The 22,461-nt window shown below is 39.2% G+C and overlaps 4 protein-coding genes across 11 annotated transcripts in view; 2 read left to right on the forward strand and 2 right to left on the reverse strand.

Annotated features, from left to right (window-relative positions):
• Positions 1 to 606: 606 nt before the first annotated feature.
• On the forward strand, positions 607 to 2,481 carry LOC126375877 (CCR4-NOT transcription complex subunit 10). Its single transcript, XM_050022953.1, has one exon. The coding sequence runs from the start codon at positions 756 to 758 to the stop codon at positions 2,454 to 2,456; it is 1,701 nt and encodes a 566-aa protein (XP_049878910.1). The 5' UTR covers positions 607 to 755; the 3' UTR covers positions 2,457 to 2,481.
• An 83-nt stretch (positions 2,482 to 2,564) lies between these two features.
• LOC126375940 (ribonuclease P protein subunit p29) lies at positions 2,565 to 3,647 on the reverse strand. The gene is made up of 2 exons (XM_050023047.1): positions 3,592 to 3,647; positions 2,565 to 3,283 (listed from the first exon to the last, which is right to left on the reverse strand). The coding sequence occupies exon 2, from the start codon at positions 3,238 to 3,240 to the stop codon at positions 2,608 to 2,610; it is 633 nt and encodes a 210-aa protein (XP_049879004.1). The 5' UTR covers positions 3,241 to 3,283; positions 3,592 to 3,647; the 3' UTR covers positions 2,565 to 2,607.
• A 445-nt stretch (positions 3,648 to 4,092) lies between these two features.
• Positions 4,093 to 11,627, forward strand: LOC126375912 (aldo-keto reductase AKR2E4-like). Its single transcript, XM_050023001.1, has 6 exons — positions 4,093 to 4,414; positions 6,555 to 6,728; positions 7,371 to 7,487; positions 7,991 to 8,158; positions 8,861 to 9,064; positions 10,704 to 11,627. The coding sequence occupies exons 1-6, from the start codon at positions 4,340 to 4,342 to the stop codon at positions 10,893 to 10,895; spliced, it is 930 nt and encodes a 309-aa protein (XP_049878958.1). The 5' UTR covers positions 4,093 to 4,339; the 3' UTR covers positions 10,896 to 11,627.
• A 480-nt stretch (positions 11,628 to 12,107) lies between these two features.
• LOC126375859 (myotubularin-related protein 4) overlaps positions 12,108 to 22,461 on the reverse strand; it is a 93,511-nt gene continuing 83,157 nt past the window's right edge. For 7 of the 8 annotated variants that reach the window (XM_050022925.1, XM_050022924.1, XM_050022923.1 and 4 more), the window contains 6 exons: positions 21,803 to 22,109; positions 21,054 to 21,227; positions 20,335 to 20,519; positions 19,544 to 19,651; positions 16,805 to 17,016; positions 12,108 to 16,577 (listed from right to left, as the gene is read on the reverse strand). In XM_050022925.1, coding sequence (XP_049878882.1) covers positions 16,478 to 16,577; positions 16,805 to 17,016; positions 19,544 to 19,651; positions 20,335 to 20,519; positions 21,054 to 21,227; positions 21,803 to 22,109 — 1,086 coding nt within the window. In that variant the 3' untranslated portion in view covers positions 12,108 to 16,477. Of the gene's footprint in view, positions 16,578 to 16,804; positions 17,017 to 19,538; positions 19,652 to 20,334; positions 20,520 to 21,053; positions 21,228 to 21,802; positions 22,110 to 22,461 lie in introns of those variants that run through there. The other variant, XM_050022926.1, reaches the window with a different exon arrangement.

Genomic DNA, 22,461 nt, shown 5'->3' on the forward strand with positions numbered 1-22,461 from the left:
TTCGAGACCTATTTATTTTGTTGATTATTACCAACATTCTTTTCCACACGATGTTTTTACTAGTAAAAGTTATCTCGAATGTCTAAAGTTTGATCTGTTTGTTAATGTAAGGATGCTGTATGAGCTGAAGCTTATTGCCTTTTCTGAAATAAACTTTCACAGGTCTTTGACTTTCACACTTTACTTGAGGCTTTTCGGCGGGAGACGGGAACGGGACAGTTGCTTTCTTCATTGAGTAATCTAAATAATTAATACGAAGTGGTGTTTTGTGGTTAATGATCGCATTAAGTTAGTCAGAAGACATTCGCGAGTGTTATTATATTGGAGTATTCAATGAACAAAGTGTATCTGCCTATTTTCGCTTCGTGCCGGGAAGCCGCTTCATAACTCAAAAGTTTATGCGGACTTTTGAGTTAATTCGTTTGGGGTTCGGAGTAGGAGTCTACTCCGAGGGTGGGGGCTTAGGTTTCATCATCATCATCCATCACCTTTCATCATTTCATTAATCATCAAGAAAAAAAAATACGTAAGACATGGCTGTATGGGCATAGTTCCCTTTGCCTTACCCTTCGGGGAAAACCAAAACCAAAAAAAAAAAAAACACTTTACTTGACAGCTGTACTTGACAGTTAACAGCGTAACAGTCGGTCGGTCAACAGCTAAATATCTGGAAAGAAACTTATTCGACATTCTCGTTAACATTTCCTTATATTTATTTAATTTCTCTATAACAAATCCAACAAATAGAAAACGCAATGGCGACCACTAACAAAGATGAGCCTGTCGTCCTCGCTCACCAGAGTTTCTTGAAGAAAGATTACGCTGCAGCTCTGCAACACCTTAACGAATTGGAAACCCTCGTTGGCAATGGGAACAAACGCGTTCAGCATAACAAGGCTGTAGTGGAATTTATGTCTAGTGATATGAAGAATGTGGATAAGCTCAAGAAAGCCGTCGGTCAGCTGACGGGGGTGACATTTCCAGACGTCGAAATAAGCGATGTCTCCCAACCCTTTCTTTTGTATAATTACGCTGTTCTACTGTACCATTCTCGGTATTATTATCAATGCACAGTATTGCTTGAAAAGGTACTAGCATCCAAAAACATAAAGGATACCAAATTGCTTCAACAAGTTACTCTGTTATTAATGGAAGCTACTTTGTGCCGAAGGACTTATGACAAGACTTTAGAAGTCGCTAAGACTCATGGAGAGGCAATCAAGTCAAATAACGAAGTGAGCGAATTATTTGAAAGGTTGGTCAGCCGTGCACAGCTGTTGCTCGGCCAAAAGATCAAATTGAACTTGAAACCGGATTCCATAGAAAATGTTTTTGTTATAGCACAACAGCAATACCTTAATGGAGAAGTAAAAGAAGCTGCTAATACTCTGGGACAGTATAAGACTTTGAAATACAGTTATGATCTAAAATCTCAGGGTGAAGATATCTGGGCAGCTATAAATAATAACCTTGGAGTTATATATTTATCAATCAAAAAGCCTTTCTTAGCATCTAAGTACTTTCAACATGCTGTTAAAGAGCATTTTAAGGCTATGGAGAGTGAAGATAGTGAGAGGCTGATTGCATGTAGAGACAGGCCATTGTATGTGTATAATTTGGGCCTGGCTTTATTAGCAGCAAATAATTCTGAAGGTGCATTTGAATGTTTGGTTGAAGCTGCCCGTCATTATCCCAATAATCCTCGAATATGGCTCCATCTAGCTGAATGCTGTGTTAAAAAGTGCTGCAGTGATGAAGCACAGCAGTTCACTGTTAAGAAACTAGGCAGTGGTCCACACACCCGCATACTCCTCGCAAAGGAGAATAAAGAAAAATATTCCTCATCAGGAGAATCATTTGCTATACCATCCTTGTCTTTAGAATTTGCAGCGTTATGTCTGAGAAATGCTGTCACTCTGTTGCCGAATCAAGACCCACCATCTGATGTCAATGCTCCCCTAATCCAAGCCCCACCTGGCCCACCAATTAACTGGAAGCAGCGGTGTGAACTAAAGAACTCTACTTTTGTCCTTCAAAGTTATGTACTGTTGCACTTGCAGGATCCTTTAGCTGCTTTGATGAGTGCAAATGAACTGTTAAGTCAGAGTGATGCATCTAACAGCCATAAGGCGTGGGCTCATATATATGCAGCCGAGGCTCTCATTAATTTAGACAGGATAACAGATGCAGTGGAGCACTTACACCCCCCAATGATCCATGACCTTGTCTCAGTATTACCATATCAGATGCGGGATATGATAGCAGTGTCAGTGTGGGCTAAAGCAGCAGTTTGTCATATTTTAAGAGGAGACTTAGTCACAGCAAGAAAGATTTTGTTGCAAATAAACTCCCCAAGAGTGCTACCCTTGCAGATGTATTTGGAAATCTGCACAGGAAATATTGATAATTGCCACACAATTCTGAGGAAGCTTAGATTTAACAGTCTATCTCAGTAGTATCTAATAAAATTTTGTAAATCCATGGCTTTTTCATCTTATTCCTATTCAGTATAAAAAAGTTGCAGTTTAAAAAGAGCAAAATATAGAGTAAACAAAATGGTACAAAAAGAGTGTGTTAAAAATAATTTATATTTTTTCTCAACAAAGTTCACAAATCAGGATGTAGACAGCTTTTCACTTTCTTTGTAGATCTTTCTGCAGGCCTCACACAAAAATGTTTCCCAAACAAAGTTATTCTCACATTTTTCACTTTCATTTCAAATACACTTTCCCTCTTAGGAATAGTTGTTATTATATTATCCTTAGAAATAATTTTAAAAGTATTTCTCGTGTCCATAATGCAGATACCAGATTTTAAAACATAACTTGGACATTTTGATCTCACTACTGTTAACATGGCTCCATGGAAATCTGCCTTGTAAAGGGTTTGTGTGAAAGTCTCCCAACTTTTACTAGTGCAGTTTGGTATAGGCTTATCTAACTCCAACATTTGACTAATATAATCTGTCCAGATTTGATTCATAGGCAGGACATCATCATATTTCACACTATTTCTAGGCAAAACATAAAAACCTAGTGCTTTCTTTTCTTTCCTGGTTAGATTCTGCGACTTTTTCTTCTTCGGTTTCTTTTTAAACTTTTTGCCTTTCGTCTTTGAGAGTACGAAGTCTTTCTTCAGTTCAGTTTCAATGTTTGGCACATCAGATTTAGGAACATTTGATTTTAAAAAGTTGACCACAGCCTGGGTGGCTTCTTTACTGATTGGTTCTTCACCAGACATAATCCCAATCACTTTAGTTCATAAAATTATGTATTGAATTAAATTCAATAAATAATTTTTTTTTTTTTTTTGGTTTGGTTTTCCCCGAAGGGTAAGGCAAAGGGAACTATGCCCATACAGCCATGTCTGACGTATTTTTTTTCTTGATGATTAATGAAATGATGAAAGGTGATGATGATGAAACCTAAGCCCCCACCCTCGGAGTAGACTCCTACTCCGAACCCCAAACGAATTAACTCAAAAGTCCGCATAAACTTTTGAGTTATGAAGCGGCTTCCTGACACGAAGCGAAAATAGGCAGATACACTTTGTTTATTGAATACTCCAATATAATAACACTCGCGAATGTCTTTCAATAAATAAGTTGTGCTATTTTTATTTAAAAAAACTTTGGAAATTGTATTTTGTACGTCAAATAAAACAACATAACCTTAAATATTTAATGAATTTAATCACAATGAACAACACTCTTCCTACGCAATTAATAATATAATCTATGAGAAACGATATAAGATCTAAATTGGAATAATAACTAAACAGTACATTCGTTACGTTGTGAATAATTTTATCTGGAGTTTTGAAAACTTTTGTGTTAAATATAAAATTAGTTTTAATTTAGATGTAATTTTAGTGATCAACAAAATAATTTTGATAATAAATAAAAAAAATATTTGAACTAGGTATTTTAAACTAACAAAAAATAATTACAAAACGAACATGCACTGATCTGATAGCACGTGGTGATAGTAGTGATAGAAGCGCAAGATAATTTATCCTTTGTTACATTGTGTTAGAGTTTACTTTAGTAATTTTAATTTTGACATTGTACTGACATTCGACTTCTCCGTTATCACTTTCGTATTCGTAGAATAGCATTTTTAATTTTATTTATATTTTACTTTAGATTTAATTACTGTCGATGAATGTATTTCTATCTGAAAACTTTGTAATTTAAGTTCAAAATAGGTATAGAGTGCATATTGTATATTTACGCTTTTTTTTAACTACGAAAATATACTTACTGTAAGAGGTGATAGATAACATTACCACTTGCAAAGTTAATTCTGTATAATTTAAAAGTAATATTCCAAAGGTTATAATGCCGGTGGAAATCCCGACTTTTAAACTCAACAATGGAGCGGAGTTACCTGTAATTGGGCTGGGTACTTATGCAGTAAGTTACAACTTTTATTTCTTTTTTATGTTGTCAAATAACTACTTAGTTGAACTTTAACCATACCGTGGAAATTAATAAAAACTTTGACTCCTTTACCTATTTTTCTTTTTCACCTTAAAACATTAAGTTCATTTAAGTTTATCAATATACCTAACTAGCTATATAAAAATAGTAATCTACCTAGATAATAGGTAGATACCTATTAACCTAGAAAATAGAAAGCAAAGTTTTTATCTGTATATTTCACATAAAGGCGGTAAAGGCGAATTCTCTCTATGGAAAACGGCTAAAAGCGGTGACAAGCCCCAACAAAGTTTTCCACCTATAAAAGCCGGTACGTCCTGGGCCCGTACGGATTTTGAGAAAGCTCAAGCATTCGGATCCCATCTTGCTAACGTATTCACGCCTAATAAATCAACAGAGCCCGATGTTGACCTAGATGCCATACTTAGCCAAGATTTACAACTATGCCTACCCGTAAAGCCGTGTTCGCCCTCGGAACTTGCCAGGATAATCTCTTCAATGGACTCGTATAAAGCACCAGGCTTTGATCTTATAACTCCAAAAGTATTGAAGGAAAGTACTAGAAAATGCCTTGTTTTCCTTACTACTCTAGTAAACGCAACCTTAAGGATCAACTATTTTCCAGCGATTTGGAAGGTATCTCAAATTATAATGATCCACAAGCCAGGGAAGCCTCCAAACGACGTCTCATCTTATAGGCCCATAAGCCTTACTCCGGTTCTGTCTAAACTATGGGAAAAAGTATTCTTGTCACGGCTAAAAGTCTACTTAGCAGAGACAGACATCATACCATCCCACCAATTCGGATTTCGTGAGAACCACTCCACAGTTGAGCAGGTCCACCGAGTCTACAACACCATTCGGCGGAGCTTCGAGGACAAAGAATATTGCTCAGCAGCCTTCCTGGACGTGCAGCAAGCATTTGACAAAGTGTGGCACAAAGGCCTGTTATGTAAAATCAAAACTCTACTTCCGCACGCTGTATTCCCTATTCTGCAGTGCTACCTTACAGATAGGATATTCCAAGTAAAGCATGGAGATGCTAGATCTGACTTTCACCATAGTCTTGCAGGAGTACCTCAAGGTTCGGTGCTTGGCCCAGTGTTGTACAATATCTTCACATGCGACATACCCCAATGCCCAGAAATCACAGTGGCCACCTTCGCTGATGACGCGGCATTCCTTGCCTGTAACAAAAATGCTACTACCGCATCCTCACAACTGCAAAAACAACTGGATGAGACACACAAATGGTTAAGGAAATGGCGCATCAAAGCTAGTGCCCCCAAATCCCACCACATAACATTTTCACTTAGACAGGGAGATTGTCCGGCTGTGAAACTTGGTCCTGACACTCTGCCTCACTCTTCTAGCGTTAAATACCTTGGTTTCCACTTAGACCGGCGGCTTACTTGGAAAATGCATATCAAAGCCAAAAGAGATGCAGTTAACAACAAATTCCGTAGCTTGCTGTGGTTGCTGGGGCGGCAGTCAGCTTTATCTTTGAACAATAAACTAATGATTTACACTGCAATATTGAAACCAATCTGGCTCTATGGAATCGCCCTATGGTCTACCGCCAGCAAATCCAATATACTAAGTCTGCAGAGGGTTCAGAACAATATCTTGAAGACTATATGCGCGGCGCCCTGGTTTATTCGAAACTCAGAGGTACATCAATACCTAGACATGCCAACGATCACAGAAGAAATTGAAAAGTACAACAAAAGGCATAAGGAACGGTTGAGTAACCATCCAAATCCCTTAGCAACTATGCTGTTGGAAGCTAGCAACAGGGTGAAGAGGCTCAAAAGGAAGGATGTTCTTGGGCGCTGAGTACTATGGAAGATGGTGGCATTGGTTGCTTTACTTCTAACTAATCAATTCACACACCAAATCTGATTAAAGTCTTGCGACTGATTGTAGATATTTAAAAGGAAAAAAAAAAAAAAAAAAAAAATATTTCACATAAAAAAAAATAATAAAAATAAAAGTTAAATAAAATAATAATAAAAACAAAAATAATAATAATATTATTTTGATATAAAAATTGTTATTAGGGGTATGAAAATTTACTAAATTAACATATTATATTTTTTTATGATGTTTACAGCGCAAAGCCGATCCCGGCCAGTTTAGAAAGGCAGTGGAAGATGGTATAGATGCTGGTTACCGGCACATTGACACTGCAGCATGCTATAAAAATGAGGAGGTAGTTGGGGAAGCCATCAATAATAAGATCAAACAGGGAGTTGTTAGACGAGAGGACCTGTTTGTAACTACCAAAGTGAGGAACTATTACTATAATAATCTTGCTTGATTTCACTACCTACATTTGGCATATTGGTAAATATGTATAATTTTCAACTAAAAAAGTATAATAAACGGAAATATGCAGTATTGATGACATATTTGTTTTTTGGGATCATATTTTTTATGTGCAATCAGCTGCAATGTTATTTTTCTCTGATTATAGAATTACTTTTATATATATAGATTTTGTGTGTTAGGCATGCGCGGCCATTTTGTGGTGCCTGTATGTAGTTTAAAATATTGCAGATTGTTAGAGATAAAAAGATTATCCCTGAAATATCTATATTTCAAGATATGAAGAGTAGAAAATATAATTAAAAAGGAGTTTTAAATTATTTTAAGAAACATTAACTAAACACGAAATTACATAAATCATTAACAAAAATAATGCTATTTACTGCACTCGTCAAAAAGCCCGCCCTTGACTAATCCGGGCGCGAAGGTGCCCATTACACTAGCCGCATTTCCTCAATGAAATGGACAACGTTTGCGCCAAGAACAATCCGGCACGGGGGTCATCTCCACTCTCTCTTAAATGACGTCCAATTTCCGCTATAAATTTTTTAGCATCGCAACAACCCGAAATAGGTATTTTAAATAGTATTTTTTTTCTCAGCTGTGGAATGATCGTCATGGAGAGAAGGATGTGATACCTTCATTGAAAGAATCTCTTGCGAGGTTGAACCTGGAATATGTAGACCTATACCTTATTCATTGGCCTATGTCTGTTGATGTGAGTAGCCATCCCTTCTTTTTTTTTTCTTCTGGCTTCCGCGGAGCTATCCCTTTAAACACTTCTCTTGTTACATAAACGAAAACTAGAAACTAGACACAAGTAACGCTTTACTTGATAATCAGTTTAAAAAATAGTAAAAAAATTACAGTTTTATAGTTATATAAAAAAAAAGGACAACACAATTTTTAGTGTTATCAGACTAAAATAAAATTAAGTTTGAGTTTAGTTTTGGGCAGTTTTGGCCCCATTAATAAGTTGAGTTGAATTACTTCAATTAGAAAAGATGATGATTGATTGATGAAATCAATTCTTTTGTCTCATTAAATTCTTGTAATTACCTCTTTATTTTTTTGTAGTTATCCCATAGAATTCTTGTAATTATTCCATTTATTCTTGTACCTAACTATACTATTAAATTCTTGTAATCCTACCTACAATGCTTCTTATAAATAAAAGTTTCCCGCTTCGGTGTAATAATGTGTATTTGATTATATTTCCAGAGCGACGGTAAAGACATGAAGTTAGACTTTGTAGAAACCTGGCGGGCGATGGAGAAGGCAGTAGACGCCGGTCTGACCAGGTCCATCGGCGTGTCCAACTTCAATGAGGAGCAGCTCACCAGGCTGCTGCAGCAGGCTAAGGTCAAACCTGTCGTCAACCAGGTTGAGGTAAATATTGGAGCATTACCTATATGTGAAACCATCTACATATTTTTACAATAATAATATATCTCTTAATTGCACACACATATTACACATTCATTTCATACACATACACACACATTACATTAGAATGGGCAAACTCTTATTCATTATGAAAAACATCCGTATTCTTGTTCCATAATTTTTTGAATTTGGTTAAGAAAAATAACCTTATAATAATAATACCCACTGTAAAATTACATTTATTTTTTATTCCTAATACTTTTAGGTATTTAATATTTTTTTGATAATTCTTACGAAACAAATTTGCGAGGTGTTTATTTATGTACCTGTTAGTTAGCGGGTTAGTCTCCGGTTATGTAGATAGCAATATGACTAACTATATTCAAGACTAGATATCAGTTTACATAAATCTTAGGTATGTTGACTTCGTCGCAAAATAACTTATAGCTCGATTGACCACATCGTACAATGACAGTGCAAAATGCTTTTTGGACTGCCCCTTGTCTGCGCCGGGCTTAGGCTGCGTTTCCATTGACACGGAGCTCAAAAAAAAATGGAGGTCAAAAAAAGAAAGTATTACGCACCTTTGTCCACCATAAGGCCGGGTTTCCACTAACGCGGAGATAGGCGCAGATGAGCGGAGATGTGCAGGAATCGACCAATCACCGTGAGGGAGAGAGTGATAGAGCGTCTTCATTTTTACAGATAAATCCGACACTGACACAGCACAAGCTGGTAGACTTCTGCAAGCAGCAGGGCATCCAGCCGGTGGCGTACACTCCATTCGGGCTGATATCGGACGCGCGGCCCGAGTTCGCCGGCAAGGACGTCATCAAGACCGACCCCAAGCTGGGAGCGCTGGCCGACAAGTACGGGAAGACCAGGGCGCAGATCGCGCTTAAATACCTGGTGAGAAAATTGCCTGAATTTTGATTATATTTAATTGAGGAGCTCGGTGGCGCAGCGGTAAACGCGCTCGGTCTGCGATAGTGAAGTTAAGCAACTTTCGCAAAGGCCGGTCATAGGATGGGTGACCACAAAAAAAAGTTTTCATCTCGAGCTCCTCCGTGCTTGGGAAGGCACGTTAAGACGTTGGTCCCGGCTGCATTAGCAGTCGTTAATAACCATCAATCCGCACTGGGCCCGCGTGATGGTTTGAGGCCCGATCTCCCTATCCATCCATAGGGAAGGCCCGTGCCCCAGCAGTGGGGACGTTAATGGGCTGTTGATGATGATGATGATTAAGAGAATGACACTTATTTATTAATTTATTTACTGTAAGAGACTGTACTTACTTGGTAAAAGCTACGCAACATACAGCCTATATATGTCCCAATGCTGGGCTCAGAAAAGGTTTAGTAGATCTACTCTGAACCGGCGTGCGTGTATGAAGCGATTGATGAATGTCGAGGAAGCAAGAGAAGTGTGTCTCTGCTTACCCCGGTGGGAAATAGGCGTGAGTTTATGTATGTATGTATGCTGGGATCAGGCCTTCCCTCAATCAACCAGAGCGGAGTATGGAGCATACTCCATCAGGCTGCTCCACCATTGATGGAGTTTTTATGGCTATTAGCCGGGACCAACGACTTAACGTGCCCTCCGAAGCACGGAATCATGTTACTTTTTCATACAATCAGGTGATGCAAGCCTGAAAAGTCCTTACCAAACAAAGGACAATCACAAAGTGATTTCGACAATGTCCCCATCGGGAATCGAACCCGCCTTTACTCGAGTTTCGGGGTTCTTTTGCCTGGTAAGAGAGTTATCTACTTAAATAAAAAGAGAATTACAGTTACTTGGTAATAGAACTCGAACTGCGTACTCGAGTTTCCAAATTCTTTTACTTTTATTATTTTTTTAATCGACGAATATGTTAGCCCTTTTTCACCTACCTGCAGCAGTGGCGTATGAAGTTCTTCTTCTTCTTATTATTATGAAGTGAAATACGGATTAGGTCACATACCTCCGAAACGCATTCCTCAGGAATTTCTCTTTTCCATTATAGACGGCGCGGCTCACCACCTATCACGTTTGTCTAACAGAAAGTTCGGTGAGGTGTGGGTACTTAGTTCATCGTTCAGGATGTACCCCATTTGGATATAGTCGTGAGCATGTGTTTCCCTCATTATCTCCACTATACCCATACTACTCGAACCGCAGGGGCGGCTGCCGAGTGGGCCGCTAGCCAAAAGCTGGCGAAATACGGAGACTTAACGCGGACCCACGATTTGGTCCCTTTTGTCGTCGAGACTTCGGGTGTGTGGTGCTCGGCGGCCAAGGATTTTATTCGCGTGTTGGGTAGGCGCTCGTGGGACCGCGGTAGTGACCCCCGCGCCAGCTCGTTCCTGGTTCAACAGGTTTCCTTGGCAATAGTGCGAGGTAACGCGGCCAGTATAATGGGCACCGTTGAACCAGGTACGAGAAGGGGCGGTATTTTAGACTGACCTGCAGTGTTTGTGTAATAATTTGAAATGTTTTAATTATTCGTAATTTTAATTTTAAGTGACAAATTGTATCTCCACTATTGACAGTTCATGTCTGTCACCAGATCCAACGCGGTATAGTGGTGATCCCGAAGACGTTTACTCCATCGCGGATGGTGGAGAACGCCGACCTGTTCCACTTTCAGCTGAGCGATGAGGAAATGGCTGTTGTGGAGAGTTACAACATCGACCACCGCTGCGTGCCCGGACTGCCATTTAAAAACATGATGAATTATCCGTTTACTGAACTTTTGTGAGGGAAAAATTGATATTGCTAATATAGGCAGTAGCTTGTGGTTGATTAAGTACACTAAGAGTGGTATTAAACTAATCTCAGCTTCGAGACTACTCTCAAGATCATGTCAATGTCTCATACAAAAACTGGGATTTTATTTATATTTTTTCTAATTCTTAGGGTGGGCAGTAGCTTGGTTGATAAAGTACACTTAATTAAAACTAATTTCAGCTTCGAGAATTGAACAAGATTATGTCAATGTGACAGTTCTTATACAGGGACTTAAGCATGATCTTGAGGGCAGTCTCAGCTGAAATTAGTTTACTAATACCACCCTAAGAATTAGAAAAAATATAAATATGTCTTCTTAAAATAGGGGAGTGGGCTGTCTTTTTTTCTTTTCATCAACCAAACTGCAAGCATCGACTACTCAAGTGAACATTTCGAAATTCGTTGAAAAATTAAATAGTCGCAGCCATCCAAAAAAAAGTTAAGAATTTAAAAAGAAATGGCAACAGGAACGCGCGACGTTACACGCTCCTAGTACCATGCAAGTTTCAATTACCTACATACAAAAAATGCTGTTTTGCTAGAACGGGACAGAGTATTCCCCCATTAACTAAAATTACGTAAGATAAAATAATAATCCAAATTTTTTATAACTATTTTTTTTATTACTTATATCAAATAAACGTACAAAATGTGATGATGGTTGTAATATTGCTTGTTATAATAAAGTTTTATATTAATGTTATTCTTCTTTTTATATTTTCGTAATTCGCTTTCCTAGGTCCGTATTGTATTTTAACCGACTTCAATAAAGAGGAGGTTCTTAATTCGACTTTTTTACAATTTGTAATTAGTTTCGCGTCTTAAAACCACTAAACTTGCTTTTGAAAACGTATTTTACTGTTACGATGTCATGACTTTCTATGGAAGTTGTCTATGGAAAGTAGGTATACTATAACATAGAATAATGATGAATAATATTACGTATACTACGGTAACTCCACCCCGCACTAATTCGTATTGGGCGCACCCTTCACCCCCGCTGGATCTTACTTTAGTTTTTAAAATAGCCGTAAGCCGCTAAGGAGTAAGGGAAAGAGTACTTACTGTCTGTCGCACTTACGCGTTAAGCAGCATACGTTAGATTTTTGTATGGAGTGTCCGGTTTGTCGTTATAATTTTATTCTATGATTTCTTTGCAAAGGATTTCGAAATAAAAGGTGAGTTTTAAAACTAAATATGCTTTATTTCACATCGTGTCAATACTCATTGGTCACAAACAAGTTTACACATCGACTATGGAACCTAACTACCCCGAGCTTTCCATAATATAAAATATATGCAGTTAACAACAACCCCTCTAATAAGTTACAAATTATTTTACACAAGCTGTCGACTCGTCCTGTCACGAGATTTTTTAATCTGGCAATTATTTATTTAATAATATATTGTACACAGGATAACACAGAAACACAATATGACAACACGAGGAGAGATAAAAAGGATTTTATATCAACAAGAAATCAATTTATTTGAAGTTTGTCTCCTTACTTCATTAAACTGTTTCTTTTTCACAAGATTTAATTGCTGTTAACATACATTGAGCTCTTTATAATGATATTCTTTTTGATTGGATATATGAAGAGGCATTTTCACAACAGTGGGATCTTACAAACTAGATGTCTGTTGACATGTTATGATTTGAATTAAATGTAATGTCTTACTCGTGCACAGGACATCGTTTAAAAACGTCAACATCTAGTCGACGCACAAATCAACGCAAAATTGAGGGTATTAAAAATAATCAGCAGTAAAATTTAACTTCTAACAACATTTTATTAAACTCTTATTAATAAAATTACCTTCATTATATCACAAATAAAAGACAGAGCTCGGCGTTGGCCTAATGTTGCGATTGTAACCGGATACATAGCTTAGGATTTAGTGAACCAAATGAACTCTTTTATAGTTAAGCGTTCATTTGTCGATTCATTTCGAACTTTCTTAAAGGCTGAATTGTTTTCCCACTAAATTCGTGTTACAGTAGGTCAAGTTTTATAATGAGTGATTTGAAATGAACTGTCTTGCCGTGCTATGCAAACCGAGTACGAAAAACTGGATATCTATTTAATGTATCTATTTCAAGATACTCAAGGCCTACTTTGTTATGACATCTTTCAAGACGACACGGATCCATTTATGTGTTAGTAAAATTCACTTAACTAAAAATAATCAAATGTATGTGTATTATATTTATGTGTAATCTCAGTAACAAAATATTTTATGAACTAAAAATGAACCTAACTGTAACATACAAAAAAATCACCAAAATCAAATTAATTTAAAAAAATCTATTTTTATTCCACAAATAAGTTAATTAAATGCTCTTAAATTCATTCAACCTTTAAGAAACACGATAGAAATTAATTATTATACAAATACAAAAGTTTTAAATGACGAATACGCAAAGTCCTCACATTCTTTCTCAGTCTCAGGGGCGACTGGCAGCTGTCTCACTCACACGGCACTACCCACCCATATAACTCTCTCACCTGCCAGTCGCGATATCTATGGTGACATAGTGTGAAACAAAACGTAACTGTACAAAATAATTATAGAACAAAAATGAAACACTATTATACAAAAAAAAACAGCATTTTATACAAAAACCAACATTGTCTTTGCGTGTCTTTCAGGGGCAGCAATCCCGCGTACGAACAACGAAATATAACGAGCGAATAGTGGAACGGCGACACTGCTCTGTGCTAACAAGCACACACGTATGATTGAGGCACATTCGTTGTACGGAAACGACGCAAGCCATACTTAAACTCGAGTATATTTACATTATTGCATTTAAAAGCTACCTTAATAGCCTACAACGTTCCACTGTTCGCGTAACTGCTTTAATTAACCAATTGGGGCCAATAATCTAAAGGAGTCTTTAAAAAAATTGTACAGCCGTAGAAAAAAAAAGAGATATCGTACAAAATCAGCCTTCGCATTCACTATGTTTGCCTACCAACAGCTAGCGCGGCCCGCACCTCGTCACACACCACGAAAGACTAGATCCCATTTATTTCCAGTTTTCATTTCCATTACATTTCCATGTGGTCACAACTCGACGGAAAATACAATAACAAATATCATGTAACAAACATAATGTTACGTGTTATTTTGTTACAGTCAACGCTAGCTACAGACGTCTCAAATCGTTAGTAAGACGGAGATAGAAATGTATGAGAACATGAGACTATAAATTGAGATGTCTATTGCTAGCGTAATATTTTAGGCATTATACTACTTATTGGAAAATGTGTGTTATTCAGTGCCTCCTATCAACCCTGTCGGGGTTACATCGCGGTATTTTCTTATACTTTCCGCCGAGCACAATATCGTCACTAATCAACAATCGTATTGACACGTCCTCGTGTAACATATGCATACTCGGCACATTTCCTATTGGCTTAATATTTTTTTAAATCTGCTTTTAATGTTCACTTTCTCTTTGCAAAGCACAAAACTATATTAATCCACTGACAATTGGTATAGTATCATTTTGCAGCGAGGCGGTAATTGAGTCTATGCGATCATCTTAATTATCGTACAAAAACTCCTAAATGAGAATCGACACTGAATAAAATGTTACATAACATTTCGTTATATGTTACAGTCTGTTTTGTATATTCACAACATGACACAAATTTTAGCGTCGCGTTCCAGGCTTGTAAATGCAAATGTAGCATAATAAATAAACTGTAACATTCGAGTTATGTTACAAAATTAACCGTAACATAGTAAGTAACATGTTATTCAGCGCGCAAAATAAATAGAAAATGATCGAAATTAAATGTCATGGAGCAACCTTGATAATGGAAAGACAGGCAACATCCAAATCGTCATTTTACAGCTAAATAACATTTTGATTTCATCGAGTAGAGTCTGGCTGACTAGGTAACATCTTGCTGGACTTAAACTGATTAAGACTTAACCATAATAGCTCCTATGACTTGCCTATTCTTGGTTCTTTAACTGTTCAACTTTTTCTTCTTTATGGCTGCATCGTTTAGAAACGATGATTCTGCCAACGTCAAGGTTAAAAGAACGCTAAATATGACTGAAACTAAACATATTATTATGTCATAAGTAACAAACATTACTCGTACATTTTGTGTAGTATATTCGAGTTTTCAGCTATATTTACAAATCAATACAGGCTGTTAGTAGCACCGTAACGATAAAAAAATATAATGTTTACTTGATTGTACTAAAAACGATGGTAGGTGTTTTTCTTGTCGAAAACGTTCAAGATTTTGTGTTTTCGACGGGAAATTCCACTTGATATCAACTCAGAATAATAGTCTGAATCGGCCCCCAAAGTTTTCGTTATGGCGTCACTAACACCCTGAATGTATCCTTAGGTGTAGTCTTAACAGTTTAAGTCAGAAGTAATCGAGAATCGTCATAATAAGTCGTACTGAACTGCTAATATATTCATCATTTATTACAGAGACACATTTGGCGTAGATACAGGAACGATCGAAGGCTTAAGTTGGATACAACTCCGTATGGATAGTGACCGGCTCATTAAGCTTTTACTTATAAACCTATGTATATTTCAACGTAGTGAAACATGTTTTTCATAAAGTTTATAAGTGAGTGGGATGTAGGGTGAAAACGTAAACATTTAAAATAAGAACAATTCAAAAAATATCGATGAAAAGAGTTTAAATATGGACGTGTTGAATGTGTTTATATAAAAATAATACCATAAAGTGTTCCTTAAGTTAATAAGGACTAAATATAAAAAAAAAACTATTGTAAAATGTTTACGATTTCATCTACATTCTAGCGACAATAACGAAGCATAAAGGTCCAAAAATCGGCGACTTTAATTTCTGAAACTTTATTCACTTTTGTCTCTTCAACAAGCACAAATAGAGATAAAAGCTCGTCTGAATGTGAGTATGTATTAGTGAAGTTTCGAAGCAAGTTTTGCATGTTTCAGGTGAAAATTCCATACTAAATGTGAGATTAGATTAATTGAAAAAAAGAAACCAAAAAAATAGATTATCACAGGAACATCGGAAATAAACTTGCTTTTTTATTTATGGATAGTTTATTTTTACTTTTTTTTTGTGTAGACCAAACAAAAAATGTTTTCATCTTTCTGAGACTTCAGGAAACCAGTATTTACAATTTTGACCGGATTATTGAATCTGATGGCTGAATTGGTAATTCTTAACACAAAAATCTATCCCGTGATTGATTAAAATTAGAATTCGAAATTTAAACATTTAAAATACAATAAAAAAAGCCACATGGGAGCTATTGCTATTTGATATTTGTTTGAATTGCGCACTTATTTGTGCATGTCAAAATGCAATACTGTTTTTTTTTTACACTTCCATGTGTCCTTTTTATCACACAATGATTTGCTTCTGTGACGTCAGGAAATAGAGGAAATAGATTAAACGTTCTCTTGAAACTTGCGTGATGAACTTGCTTGGAAACTCACCAGCGGAGGCTGGCAGCCAGGGGCACAGCGAGCCCCTCTCCGCGGCAGGCGCGGGGGCGGGGCGGGGGCGGGGGCGGTCACCGCAGCGCGCGGCAGCGCCGGCACATGCGCACGGCGCCGCACGCGCCCCACGAGCTCATCTCCGAGCACGAACCGCAGAATATGCCGCCACAGCGTCTGCCCACAAACAATAACACATTATTTTAAGGTCTTCAACAGGGGAATAATAATACAACGTATAGAATCCATGGGGGAATCCAGAGGGGAAGGGGCAAGGGGTTCATGACACCCATCTAATTCTGTACGGATATGTCTGAGACACCTATTAGTAGTTAGTTTTTTTGTACAATCAAGAGATTCTAATATTTTTTCGTGCGTGTGTCAGTTAGGGTATAGGCCCGTACCGGCAGTGGTGGCGGCGCCGCGCCAGCCAGAAGTGGTTCCGGCAGTGCTGGCAGCGCGGCGCGGCGGAGTCCGGCAGCCACACGACGCGGCGCGCGTCCTCGCCCACCTCCACGTCGGAGCCCGAGCTGGAGCCCGAGCTGCCGCCGGCGCCGCTGCCTGCGCTGCCCGCGCTGCCCACGCTGCCCACGCTGCCGCCGCTGCTGTTCGTCATCTACGGGGAAACAACCATTACTTTAGCCCTACATACTTCTAAGTTCCGTTGATGAATGTGGTGGGGGCAAAAGAAGTAAGCAAATGAATGGATGCATGGCAGGAATGTCGTAGTCAGCTTACCCTAGTGGGAAATGTAAGTTTATGTATGTATTATTAAACTGAACGACTTAGTTCAGTACAATTATTGATTACATTTCGATAAGATAACAATTTACAATCGTCTCAAAAAGTCAACAAAAGCGGTGATATCAACTCTATATTATGTACTACCGTCAAGTTTCCGACCTATAGTTATATCGTAACTAAACAGTTGCAAGCCCTAACACTGTACAAGTGCTATTTGGGATGAATGTTCCTATTTGCTCGGTGGCGCAGCGGTAAACGCGCTCGGTCTGCGATTGTTGAAGTTAAGCAACTTTCGCATAGGCCGGTCTTAGGATGGGTGATCACAAAAAAAAAGTTTTCATCTCGAGCTCCTCCGTGCTTCGGAAGGCACGTTAAGCCGTTGGTCCCGGTTGCATTAGCATTCGTTAATAACCACCAATCCGCACTGGGCCCGCGTGGTGGTTTAAGGCCCGATCTCCCTATCCATCCATAGGGAAGGCCCGTGCCCCAGCATTGGGGACGTTAATGGGCTGGTGATGATGATGCTCCTATTTGAAGCATTCTTGTGGTGCACATGCGTCTAAATGTACTTTATGTTAGCTATAGTATACTAAACAATAGGTTAAGTCGTCTACTAACACATTGTGAGTCAATGAGGATAAAAAGCTGCCCATTTCTCCCATCAGATGTCGCATTTAATTTTGACAGTTCCCCATATTATTTGAGTAAACAAACATACTTTTTAGGTTACATTTTTCACTATAACCCTTTGCGCAGCTTTTAACTGCAAAATCACAGTTAAAGCACATAATAACGGGTTCTTACCGCGTTTAAATGGGACTCCCGATATTTCGACACTCCAATCTCATCAGTCATCCCGTGATCATGGCACTTGCAACAGTGTCGAAATATCGGGAGTCTCATATCCCCATTTAAACGCGGTAAGAATCCGTTATTATGTGCTTTAATTATGATAATAACCGCGTAAACTTAAAACAATGTATAAAATCACAGTTTTATATTTATTCCCTAAACATCGGAAAGAAGAATACTTGGAAAAACTTATTTTCTATCTAAACTGCCTTTTTCCAACTGGCTGCTCGTTTTCGTGACTCATCCTTCAAACGGGATACACTCCACATTGCTCCACATTTTATAGCAATTTATCACGAATTTTAGCTGGACAGTATGGAGAATTGTCTGGAGTATGTAGGAGTAAGTAAGTATGGAGTTTTTATCCTCATTTGTTATTTGAAATAAAGATTAATTATTTTCATACACTACATACAGCACAACATATAAACCAAAACAAACACAAATATTAGAACAGACAACACAAATAGGTAAGTTTCAATTCAATAGGGAATATGCATGAATTTTGTTTAAACTTACTAAAATACTAAAATATTAATACTTGTCGTCTCAGACACACAAGCATGAGAGTATTTTCAAAATTACTTAATTAATACTCAAGTTATAAGCCTTCAAAAAAGTTATTGTGACGGAGAAGTTCGATGTGGATTGTGACGTCATTTTTTCGTTACGATGTCACTAACACCCGGTATATCTAGATACTCTATTTACAACGCAAAACCGTTTTTTGTGATCTGAAGATGTTTCGGGTTTGTCTCCGCTCAGACAAAATATTTTTTAAGAAAGTCAAAGACCCTGTGGTGTCTATGATTTTCTTGTAAGGTTGTGAGAAGCTGCAGTAGTTTCAGGCGGATGAGACGTTCGACAAAAATATACTTATGTAAAAATTAATCATCTCCCTGCATCATCCCGTTTTTCTCAGGGTCCGCTTAACTAACCTGAAGATCTGACAGGTCCGGTTTTTTACAGAAGCGACTGTCCGTCTGACCTTCCAACCCGCGAAGGGAAAACCAGTCCAATACAGGTTAGGTCACAAACCTCCAAAAAAGCATTTCTCGGGAATGTGGGTTTCTTCACGATGTTTTCCTTCACCGCTGAGCACGTGATAATCATTTACGACCCTAACATGAATTCGAAAACAAATTCGTCGATCATTGGTTTAGGCTTGTGCTGGATTCGAACCTGCGACCTCAAAGTGAGGGGCAAGAGTTCTACCAACTGGGCTATCACGGCTCGACTTATGTAAAAATTGACGATTCAAAATGTAACTATGTCACCAACTGAATAAAGAAATTTTTGATTTTGAGTTGAAAACAAATGACGAAAAAATATCTCCGTGTCACATTAAGTTTACACGGGTATCCCCAAACGAACCCGGTAAGAACCCGTTATTATGTACTTCAATTATCTCCGTGTCAGTCAGTAGCTAACGTCTTCTTCATGCGTATTCCCTATGTGCAGGCAACATAAAACCAGTCGTAAGACACTAACAACACAAGGAGTACATGGGCCGGAGCCCCGTATGTATGTGCGGCACTGTACCTCACCTGCGAGGGCTCGGGCGCGGAGGGCGAGGCGCGCGGCGGCGCCGGCCCGGCGCGGCGCAGCGCCTCGCGCGCCTGCCGCAGCTGGCCCGACAGCTCCTCCACCACTTTCTGTACACGGAACATCAAATCAAATACTACTTGAAAGTCGTACGGTCACGAGCATTAATATGCAAAAGTGTATACTTTGGTACCATGTCACATTAACTTTTTTAACAAATTCTCTCAATAAATGTCAAATATGTTAGTGCGACAGAGTCCTAAAGTGGGCGCATTATATTGCTCATGACTGTACGACAGAATGTTCTTCTAAAATCCAAACCCCATTCGTTTTAGGGTGGTATCAATCAACTAATCTCAATTTTACATCATGTTGGTCTAACAGAGAGCTTGGTTGATGAAAAGAAAAAGAAGACAGCCAACTCCGCTATTTTAAGAAGACATATTTATATTTTTTAATTCTTAGGGTGGTATTAATAATAAACTAATCTCAGCTGAGACTGTCCTCAAGACCACGCTCAAGTCCCTGTTTTTATATAAGAACTGTCACATTGACACGATCTTGAGGGCAGTCTCGAAGCCGAGATTAGTTTATTAATACCACTTTAACTATTGTCACTGGAAAACTCTGCCTTACGATCTCATCATCTCTCTTACCTGCAATGTCCTAACCAAACCAGGGCCTCGCCAAGTGACTTTTGTGATGTCCCCACCGGGACCTCCGTATCGCTCAACCACTGGACAACGGAAGCCGTCGTCAATATGACGGTAATATAGGTAATGATTAAACGTACCTTCTGATAGAGTATGATCTGGTGCAGGCGCGCCTGCAGCGGGTCGGTGGCGGGCGGCAGGCCGTCCAGCGGGTCGGGCCCGGGCGCCGCGCCCGCGCCGCACACGCAGCGGGCGCGGGACCCGCCGCACGAGCCGCACCAGCAGCTGCAGCTGGCGCCCGACGACCCCGACGTCTCGATGCCACCTGACAAACACACCTCTCTTCAACACTGCTGTTGCTGAATTGTCAACAGTTGACCTTAAAAATCATGTGGTCTTATCCATACAACTTATATAGGTTTGCTTTTGTTGAAGAAAATCTCAGTGTGACATTTCAAAAAAGAGCTTACGTGGTTTTGATTATAAAGCTACGATATGTTTCTACCGCGTATGCTCCCGTAACATGGTGTGTGTTTGTGTCACATTCCTATAATAACCCAAATAATATTTGTTCGAAAACGACCCTACCTCTAACGCTTTGTATGGCGGCCATCTTGTTTCTCCGCCATTTTGAATTACTTTGCCGGTGATAGAATTTGACTAAGTTTTTACGTTATGTGTAAAAAAATATCCAAGGATCATGTTTTTGCCAGGCCGTAGGGTATTCTCCCTGATGCGGAGCAGGTCCCGAACATATCCCCTATAAATCATGTTTATCCCTGGACGCTCCTTCAGGGAGAACAAATATGCCAGTGAGTGGGTTTCCAGCTATACATAATGGGAAGTGGTAGGTACTGACTGGTGGTGCTGGCGCGGCGCTGGCAGGCGCAGGCGCAGGGCGCGGCGCGCGCGCGCTGCGGCGGCGAGGTGGGGCACAGCGTGAGCTGCGACGCCACGCGGCCGCAGCCGCCCGCCAGCCGCGCGCCCGCCTCGCCCTCGCTCTCCGAGCTGATGCTGCTGGACGTCGCGCCGCCTGCACACGAGCATCGCCACTTATGAACACTCCAAACCTTATACTCCTTAAAACGTAGCGTGATTATAGTGACAGGGTATTAGTGACACCGTGTCAAACGATAATTAAATGCGCTCGTATTCGGTGCTGTCTTTTTCTATCGTGTGGGTTGTGAGGTAGATTGCCAACCCCGTCAACCCTGGTGTCAGATTTGCTATTGAGCCGCCAAAGGCCCCTGACATGGCTCATGTAACGACTACTTACTTACATCAGTAAGTACTAACCAGGACCAACAGCTTACGTGCTTTCCGAAGCACGGATCATCTTACTTTCGGACAATCAGGTGATCAGCCTGTAATGTCCTGACCAAACTAGGGATCACAAAATGATTTTTGTGATATGTCCCTACCGGGATTTGAACCTGGGACCTCCGGATCGTGAGCCCAACGCTCTAACCACTGGACAACGGAAGCCGTATGCTAATGTCTTGACTTTGTTATGTATTATGTACCTAATCTGTGTGTTTCAAATAATGCTTTATGTTGTTTGTGGCGTCCTTCGATAATAGTTTATTTTTCTTTAAAATATAAACTCACCATTCAGATCGACTTCCAAGAACTTAGCGGCGACATCCTCGACTCCGTTAACCCCATTGGTCACTCTCTCCCTGTTATGGTTCGTCAATTCACTAACATTGTTCGACAGGACGTTATGGTTCACCAGATCTCCTTCTGTGGAGTTATGGTTGTCTACGGGTGAGGATTCGTGGGAGTTGACTACGGGGTCGGGTCTGTTCTGTGGGGTGTCGGTGATGTCGAAGCCGGTTGACGATTGGTTGCTGGACTCCGATATGGAGCGCCAGGTTATGCTAATGTTGCGCGTGCGGCCTGCTTCTCTCGCCGCCTGGGAAAGGAGGGAAAATTTAAGATTTTTATACTGTCGCCTTATACTGAAACTCACGTAAGCGAAGGCTGGAAAAATCACAACACAGATTTTTCTAAACAAAACCTCGCAATATGGCATGCTAGTTTCAATCCAGGTATAAATTTGTGCTCTCAATTTTTATATAAATTAAAATTAATTGAAAGAAATCGAGCTTTTGTTGAATTAAATAACATTAAACTGTGATTTTTCAAAAAGGAGGCAACGATATAAGTTTTATATTCTTAAAGAGAATACTGTTGTGACCACGAAAGATTCATAATAGCTCGGTTCGGAGAACACGGGACTTCGCAGTATCAACTTTCGAATCCTA

The sequence above is a fragment of the Pectinophora gossypiella genome, chromosome 20 (assembly GCF_024362695.1).
Source record: "Pectinophora gossypiella chromosome 20, ilPecGoss1.1, whole genome shotgun sequence".
NCBI lineage: Eukaryota > Metazoa > Arthropoda > Insecta > Lepidoptera > Gelechiidae > Pectinophora > Pectinophora gossypiella.